Genomic DNA, 8886 nt, shown 5'->3' on the forward strand with positions numbered 1-8886 from the left:
ACCCTATGTTATAATGGCACCCTTTTACCGGCTGCTGCTGGCGTCACTCTGACAAAATACAGATTTCTTGTCAGCAGCGTAGAAAGAGGGGAGAGACACGCACACGGGTGAGGGTTTTTTCCAACACATTAGGCAGATGTTTCTAGGACTTGTTCCTAGTGCAAAATTTGTTGTAATTAGCAGAGCTATCTTTGAATGGAAATTGTCAGCACGGTCCCACCATCCTGTCGGTGTGCATTTCTCCATTATTTAGGAATAAACAGCTCCCGTGGGAGAATCCTGCGTTCTCCCAGTTATTTTAGGATAAAGTAGAAGTGTCGTTGTCTATAGAGACTCAAGCTGCCCAAGCCCAGACAGTGAGCCATGCCTTTTCCTGGTAATGGGATGCTGCAGAGCTGGGACTGCTGCTTTTTCAGGGTTTTTTTCCCTGTCGTCGTGACGGCTGTCATGGTATAACCCCAGCCAGCAGCTAAGCACCACGCAGCCACTCACTCACTTCCCCCCTACCCAGTGGGATGGGGGAGAGAATCGGGGAAGAAAAAAAGTAAAACTCATGGGTTGAGATAAGAACAGTTTAATAGGACAGGAAGGAAGAAACTAATAACTATAATAAAATGACAATAATAATAGTAAAATAATTGGAATATACAAAACAAGCGATGCACGATGCAATTGCTCACCACTTGCCAACCGATGCCCAGTCAGTTCCCAATCAGCGATTTCTTCCCCCTAGCCCCACTCCCCCCAGTTTATATACAGGACATGATGTCACATGGTATGGAATATCCCTTTGGCCAGTTTGGGTCAGCTGTCCTGGCTGTGTCACCTCCCAATTTCTTGTGCCTCTCCAGCCTTCTTCCTGGCTGGGCATGAGGAGCTGAAAAAATCCTTGACTTGGTATAAACACTACTTAGCAACAACTGAAACCATCAGTGTGTTATCAACATCCTTCTCATACTAAATCCAAAACATAACACTATACCAGCTACTAGAAAGAAAATTAGCTCTATCCTAGCTGAAACCAGGGCAACAGCTAGTGGAAGAATGAGACCTCCAACTTCCTTCTCAGGGTAGTCTGACTGCAATGAATGAAAATGTTGAACTTTTGAACAGAGACCCTGGGGCCGCGACACCATATACTCAACAACTGCGCTCACTCCTCCTAGCCAGCAGACAACTCGCAATTTCTAGACAGCTTTTGCAGTGCTGTTGAGTCATTCCAACTTGTAGGCAGTAGGATGTGATTTGGGGAGAGAATCCTGAACTAGGAGCAGTCGGTTACTCTGACTGTCATGAGACAGTAGCTTTGCCCTGTTCTTTGGGCCGCTGCCAGAAAGTGAAATACCCAGCCGATGTCCAAAGCCGGCTTTAAAAAAATAAAAAAAAAAAGCAAAGGCTTCTCACAAGTGCAGGTCGGTGCCTGGAAAGTCATGATATTTGGGTCGGGAGGCAAGGGAGGAAGGGAGGAGTGTCCCCAAGCTGGAAACCTTTGCTTGGTGTCTGGTCCTCCCCTTTCCCAAGGGCGTGGGTGATGAGTGACGGCCAAAACAGACTCTCTTTGCTGCCTGGGTTGCTCAGACCTCACCAGGGCAGCTAACGGCATGTGCAGGTCTTTGGAAAGCACCCTCGCCAGCCAAGAATGCCACCCTCCTGGCCCCTCTGTTCTACCTCCCTTGATCTTCGTTTGGAAGGACTGAGCACCTGCCTCTCCCCCCTTAACTCTCTGCACAACTGGCTGTGCCCCAAGTCCAGGCAGCGTAAGAAATGCCTGGGGAGAATCTTTTTTCTCTCTCCCTGCCTACCCACTCCTTTCTCTCCCCTGCAGCTGAGCAAAGTACAGGTTTCAAAAGGGGACTTCTGGAGGACGGCGGACTTTGCTTCCCCCAGGAATGCTGGTGTCGGCTGGGGGCTTCCTTGAGTTTGGTCACGCGCCCATGGCTTTTAGCCTGTGGGGATTAAACCCACGGTGAACTCGGTTTTTAACCAGTGCTGTAGCAGCGGGCTGGCTTCTGTCAGGACTCTGGGTGTTAATCCAGCCTGATGTTCCGTGCTGTTGGTTGCACAGAGGCGTGCAAGCAGACTTTATTTTTACAGCTGAATCAGGAAAATGTGGAAGAAACGGTTAAGGAGACTGGCAAAACACCACTCTTGCCTCTTCTGCACAGGTAAATGATGCAGTTGAGAAACTTTCTACACGAAGGTGGGTGGTGTGCCTATGGCGTTAATCATTTTAGCCATGAGAAGATGAGGCTACTGCAGGGGATACAGCCACTGGCATCCTGTCTTTGCAGCAGGAGCACTCTTTGGTACTGCCTCGTCTCTTGTTTTCCTTCTCCCCCTTGTTTTCCACCTTTCTCTCCTTTTTCCCCCCTGTCTTTTCTGGACAGACCAACACATTGTTGGAGCGGCAGCGCTGCCCCTTGCAGCTCCCACCCTTCATCCCCACTCATGCTGCGCCTCATGCAAGGTGCAGCTGTACGTTCAGAGCACAGAAACACACTGCCGATGACCGCGATAATTTATTGCAAATACAGCAGAGTGATGCGGACAGGCAAGGAATGAGCTGCTATGCTGAGGCACGGCTGCTAGCCATGACAGACTCGGTTACAGGGGATTCGCAGGGGATGCTAACACAGCGTCATCCGTAAGCGACGCTACCACAAATGTCACCAGGAGTACAAAGTGCTGCCCACCGCTCTGCCTCTGCCTCGTTGCCTTCCCACGCTCGCTCAGCAAGTGCTGCGGGGAAAGCTGTTGCTCCCTAAAAAAGAAAAAAGTGAAGCAGGCACACGGAGGAAGGAAAAAAATCTGCAGGGCTGGCGTAGGAATTAGCAAATCATCCTGTAAAACACGCAGGAGCCATCCCTGCAATGGGAAGAGCCAGGAGGCGCGCAGGGCACGGCACCCCGAGTCTCTAGATGATCAGGTCTGTGGTTTTGGGGTGTGGGTGGTGGCCCCCGGCTGCACCCCGCGTGGCGGGGGGCTGGTGGCAGGCAGGGGCTGGCGGCATTGCGGTCCTCGTGGAGCAGGCGCTGCAAGCGAGGAGCAGCCCACCGGTGGCAAGGAAGGCTCCGGCAAACCACCCCAGGAAGGTGGCCTCCCCGAATTCCCACCGGGGGACGATGTCGGGGACGGTGTCATCCCAGAAGTCGAGGACGGTGTTGTAGGCGACCCAGGAGATGGGCGCCAGGGTGGCCATCCCCGCCGTGCCAAATGCCGCTCCCCCGGCGAGCAGGAGCCACCGCTTTAGCCCAGGTTTGTCCTCGCAGGCTCTCCAGCCCTCCAGCCCCAGGGCAGCGAGGAGGCACCCCAGCAGCCCCAGCCCGTTGGATAGGCACATCAGGAGGCGGGAGACGCGCAGCTCGGGGGGCAGCGCCAGGAAGGAGCCGTGGGCTCGGCACTCGACAGCCCCTTCCTCCCGGGCGATGCAGACCTGCCAGAGCCCCATGGTCCAGACCTCCAGCTCGTTCAGGTCCAGGTTGAGGCTCTTCCAGAGTGGCACGAAGGTGGTGACGCAGGAGGAGACCCACCCGAGGATGGCCAGCAACATCCCCCCTGCCTGCACCTTCGCCCGCCAGCTCCCGGCCATGCTAACGCCGCCCTGCTAACCTGCACGACGGGGGGAGATAAGCCGCCCTGAGTGGCGGCCGCCGGCATTAACACTTGTGGAGCAGTGTCCGCCCCGCTGCCGGCCGCGTCTGGTGCCCGGGGTAGTAAATTCAAGCCTGTTCCTCCAACGCCGGGGTGTGGCTACGGTCACTTTCCAGCCATTGTTGGTTTTTCCAAGCTAAAAGGAAAGCGCACTGGGCTCGGCAGAAAAAGCTGGGTGCATCCCCATCGTGACTCTGGCCCGGGTCCCACCGCTGCCTCACCGTGCCCAGGAGGGTTAAGCCAAAGCATGCAAATCCTCCAAGCCTCGGCCACCCTGAAGCGAGAGCCTTGGCAGGGAAAGCGTCTCTCAGCAGCAACGGCTCTGGCCATGGTGGGATGGGGAGGGGACCCTGAGGTGGGATGCAGGCAGCGGAGAGCCGGAGTCAGGCTCTTCTCAGGAGGGTTTGAGGCATCGACCCTCATTCAGTTGTTAAATAAATCTGCAAAGGAGCCCTCGAGAGCTGCATCAAGGACGAGGACGTCCAAGGGAGGGTGTGCCTTTGCCCGCTGCTCGCAGGTGGGCACTGATCACCCTGTCCTGCACCCAGCACCTCACCAGGGGACACGGTTCTTGTTGCTTGACGTGAGCAAACTCTTGCCTGGAAGAAGATATCCTGCTGCAGAAAAAAAGATGGGGGGAAAAGGTTGGGCTGCATCATCAGGAAAATCCCAACTTTGTGCTGGTGCTCGGCTCCCATCCGCCCCCGCACGCGTCCCCTCCACGGGGTCCAGCTTGCAGATTCATCTTCCCTGGGAGATTAGTGACTAATCTCTCCTTCATCTGCCATCTTTCTTATCAACAGCGGTATCGGGGGCCAGGCTGGAAATTACTGAGTCCACCTGGCACCGGGGGTCCGGCCCCAGTGAGCATTGAGGGGGACCTTCGCAGAGGGCTCCTAAAAGGAGAGGGCAAGGGAGGATGGACCGCATTCAACCTGGAGCACAGCCAAGGTGGGAGAGGGGCGATGTTTTCCAGCCCTTGTTGACGGTCCCATCCCCAAGAGCAGATGGGGAGCATCATCCCGAGGACGAGAGCAGGGAAATCCGCTGGGAAACCCCTCCTGCTCCTTCCCCCGGGCGTCAGGGCGCCCGCTCCTTCCGATTAAATCGTCTCAAGGTAATTGCGCCTGTCATTGAGACAGATTAACAGGCGACCTTCTGCTGCTGGAGCCGGATTGGCAGCCTCCGACAAGCTCCCCGTCCTTCCCTCCCACCGGCCGCAGCGGCACCCCATCCACAACCGGTGGGAAGATGCCTGGCGGCGGCCAGGGCAGAGCGGGAGCTGAGGACGACGTCTGCTGGTCCGGCAGCTGCTCCGCCTGGACATGAGGTGGGTGCCTCTCTCACCCGGGGGTCTCTGCAGGGCTGGGGGGCTGGGAGGTCGGCCCTGAGGACCGCAGGTCCCACCGGGGCAGTGCCAAGAGGTGCCATGGGAGTGGAAGTGGTCCTGCCCCAGGGCACCGGCTGGGGACGCTTGGAGGAGGCAGAGTGCCTGCGCTCCCCCTCCCCATCCCTGTCCGTATGGGTCGCTGCTTTCTGGGTTGCATTTTCAGGAACGTGACCTCCCATCGCATCTCCCGCAGGGACTTGGCTGGACTCGGCCCGTCCCGAGCTGCCCAGCTGTGGGTCTGCATCTCTATCACGGGCTGTCCTTCCTCCCGCACCCAGGGGCTGCCCGTTTCTGCTCAGAGCTCATTAGAGAACTGGCAATTATGGCCACGGCCTGGGACAAGCGTGGAGCGCAGCTGCGGGCGCTCACCTGGAGCTTGGCCGCTGCCGGGGCTGCTCCACGCCGGAGGTGAACACCTCCTTCCCCGGCCTCTGCAATGCAATTATGGCCCCTAATGGGCTTAGCCATCTGGTGCCAGCCCGTTGCCGCCCCAGCACGGCCCCATGGCTGGCACAGACCCTGGTCCGTGGGGACGCGGAGAGGGGCCGGAGCTCCACGCTGCCCTCCACGTCCAAAATAATGCCCCGCTTTGTGTCCCCCATGGCAGGACCCTGCGCACAGCTCGGGGCTGAGCCCCCGTCCTGGCACTGCCATGGTGCTCCCCTGCACCCGCAACAGCGGCAGCGGCGGCTGGCTGGTACCCGAGGAGCCCCGTGGCCGCAGCAACTCTATCCCCCCGGCGCAGACCCCCACCGCCAAGCACATGCTGGCTTACCTGCCCCGGCCGCCCACCGACTCCAGCTGGTACGGCACTTTCCCCCAGAAGGTATGGCTTGTGCCGGGGCTCTCGGGCATCCTTTGGACAGGATGCCACCGGGCGGTCGTGGTTTTCAGAGGTGATTTCTTACCGGCGGCCTCCTTTCTGCGCTGCAGCCCAAACTCCCGGCCGCCCCTGGGGCTCTGGTGGAGGACAGCAGGCAGCAAGCCAGCGCCGCTGCTGCCAAGAGAAGCGCCCTGATGCCAAACTACCCGTCCCCACCCTGCCGTGGTGGCACCGTCCCCGATGAGCCATCCCTGCCGCCGAGCCGCGGCAGCGTGGCCACCCAGCACCATCCCGGTGATCTGTCCCGGTGCCTGCTGGCTGCCCCGCAGGAGGCGGGCACCCACTGTTATGCGCTGCACACGCTGACCATGCCCAACATCCCCAGCTCGGCGCGCAGCAAGACCCCCACCCGCAGCACCGGCGCCGCCACCCCAGAGGGGCTGCAGACCCGGCGCCGCAAGCTGCTGGAGGACGATGGCCCCACGGTCCAGGCCAGCAAACGGCAGCGGCAGCGCTACGTGACGAAGGTGGGCAAGTGCCAGGTGAACCTGGGCAACATCCAGGAGAAGAAGCGGTTCCTCTCGGACATCTTCACCACCATCGTGGACCTCAAGTACCGCTGGTTCCTCTTTGTCTTCATGATGTGTTACATCGTCACCTGGGTGGTCTTCGGCACCGTCTACTTCTTCGACGCCTGGGTGCGGGGCGACATCGGGCACCGGGGTGATCCTGAGTGGCGGGCGTGCATCGAGAACGTGGACGACTTCATCTCTGCCTTGCTTTTCTCAGTGGAAAGCCAGCGGACCATTGGCTATGGCTCCCGGATGGTGACAGCCAACTGCGCCGAGGGTGTCATCCTGCTGATGGCGCAGTCCATCGTCGGCTCCATGATCGACGCCCTGATGGTGGGCTGCATGTTTGTCAAGATCTCCCGGCCCAAGAAGCGCGCCCAGACCCTCATCTTCAGCAAGAACTGTGTTGTCTCCCACCGGGATGAGAAACTCTGCCTGATGTTTCGCGTGGGAGACCTGCGGGACAGCCACATGGTAGACGCCAAGATCCGGGCCAAGCTGATCAAGTCCCGGCAGACGGCCGAGGGGGAGTTCATCCCCCTGGAGCAGTCGGAGCTGAACCTGGGCTACGACACGGGGGAGGACCGCCTGTTTCTGGTAGAGCCCCAGATCATCTGCCACGTCATCAACCGCCACAGCCCCTTCTGGGACATGTCGGCCGAGTCACTGCGCCGGGAGCAGTTCGAAATCATCATCATCCTCGAGGGCATTGTGGAAGCCACAGGCGAGTGGTCCGCAGGGGTCGGGGTGGGGATGGGTGCCTCCCCTGGTGTCCTGGAGATGCCGGGCGAACCCGGGCTCGGGGCTGGCATCTTGGGAAGAGATGCCTGGGGCCGAAACCGGCTGCCCCCCAGGAAATGGGTGACCCGGGGCTGGAAGCCCCGCGTTAGGCTGCGGGTGGTTCGTAGCGGTGCCCCGGCGCTCTGCCCACCGGCAGCGGCGGTGGCAGCTGAGCCGTTCTCTCGCCGCAGGAATGACGTGCCAAGCCCGCACCTCGTACACGGAGGACGAGATCCTCTGGGGGTACCGCTTCGAGCCCTGCATGTCCCTGGAGAAAGGCGCCTTCCGGGTGGACTACAGCCGCTTCGAGATGACCTTTGAGGTGCAGACACCAGCGGCCAGTGCCAAGGAGCTGCACGAGCTGAAGGAGCTGGAGCAGCAGGAGCACTCCATGCTCAGCCTCTACTGGGACCACCTCCTGCAGCCCTGCGCCCCACCGGGGACCGGGCCCGGCAAGGATGCTCTCACCGGGCTGAACGGTCGTGGCAGCGTGGCCGAGGGCAGCCGGGATGAGCCGCTGGAGCGGGGTGTTGCCACCTGAGCCACTCCCGGGGGGCCACGGGATGGGACGCCCGGCCGTGCCCTCCGTGCACGGCGGGTGCCTGGCAAAGGGTCCCGCGCCGACAGTGCCATAGCCCACCCTCCCTCCGTGGGGCTGAGCCCTCCTGCTCCCCGGCCCTCGCCCCCCCACCCCACAGCCCCGGCTGCAGCCACGTGGCGTTATTTTTGCAGTGGGTGATTAAAGTCTCTTAATTAAAAAAACCCACACAAATAAATCAGCAGTGTTTGTTCTGCTTGCACGACACTTGACAGGTGTTGCTCAGACCCCCTGAATGGGATGGCTGCTGCACAGCATGGGTGGGGAGGGGCTGTGACCCCACACAAGGCTCCAGCCCCCCCCCCCACTGCCCCCCACATCACTCCAGGGCGCCCCTGCAGCACCCCACAGACCCAGACATCACCCCACAGCCTCCCCCCAACACCCCCAAGCTGCGCCCCCAGCCCCACGCATTGCCCCAGGACCACCCCCCCCCAATCGCAGAACTGTCGCAGCTGGCCGGTGCTGCGAGAGGCTGGGACAGAGTTTAATAGAGTTAAACCAATATAATTAAATTAATTATGCTGATAGAAATAGATGAATGGCGTTAGGTGGGTCAGTATTCATTCCTGCACAGGGGGTGCCCTGCGAGGGTGGCATTGCCCAGTGAGGGGGTGTCCCACCCTCCCATCCCCCCCCCGCATAGCACGGCGTACCTAACTCATCACTCCCACCCACGCCACTAATTACTAATCACAGTAAAACCCCACAGAGCAGCCGCGTTTCTGCACCATTCTCACCACCTGGCTGCTGCACCGCCATCCTGGGGGGGAATCTCGCTGGAGTGATTTGGGGCTCAGCGAGGGGTTGGGGTGGGGGGGGTCTGGTTGTACTTGGCTGTCCAGGGGCACCTCGTGTCGCCACGGCCAGCTCGTGCCTCTGGTGTGTGTCACTGCAGCACAAAATATACCAGAGGCGGCAGCGAAATGCCACTGCTGTGCCACATCACGGTGCTTAATGTCCCCTTTTATATCTATAAATCCATATAAAAGTTCTTATGTAGCAGGTCTGGCTGGGATGGCATCACCCCTCCAGCGCTGTGCTTTGTGGCCATCGCTTGAGGTGAAGGAGA

At 59.6% G+C, this 8886-nt stretch overlaps 2 protein-coding genes across 2 annotated transcripts; one reads left to right on the forward strand and one right to left on the reverse strand.

Moving 5' to 3' along the window:
* Nucleotides 1-2513: 2513 nt before the first annotated feature.
* Nucleotides 2514-3718, reverse strand: CLDN25 (claudin 25). The gene has a single exon (XM_075035196.1). The coding sequence runs from the start codon at nt 3587-3589 to the stop codon at nt 2915-2917; it is 675 nt and encodes a 224-aa protein (XP_074891297.1). The 5' UTR covers nt 3590-3718; the 3' UTR covers nt 2514-2914.
* A 1161-nt stretch (nt 3719-4879) lies between these two features.
* LOC142034263 (G protein-activated inward rectifier potassium channel 4-like) lies at nt 4880-8547 on the forward strand. The gene is made up of 3 exons (XM_075035195.1): nt 4880-5867; nt 5975-7160; nt 7408-8547. Exons 1-3 carry the CDS (start codon nt 5694-5696, stop codon nt 7755-7757), a joined length of 1710 nt encoding a protein of 569 aa, XP_074891296.1. The 5' UTR covers nt 4880-5693; the 3' UTR covers nt 7758-8547.
* Nucleotides 8548-8886: the final 339 nt, after the last annotated feature.

This window comes from Buteo buteo, chromosome 9 (assembly GCF_964188355.1).
Source record: "Buteo buteo chromosome 9, bButBut1.hap1.1, whole genome shotgun sequence".
NCBI lineage: Eukaryota > Metazoa > Chordata > Aves > Accipitriformes > Accipitridae > Buteo > Buteo buteo.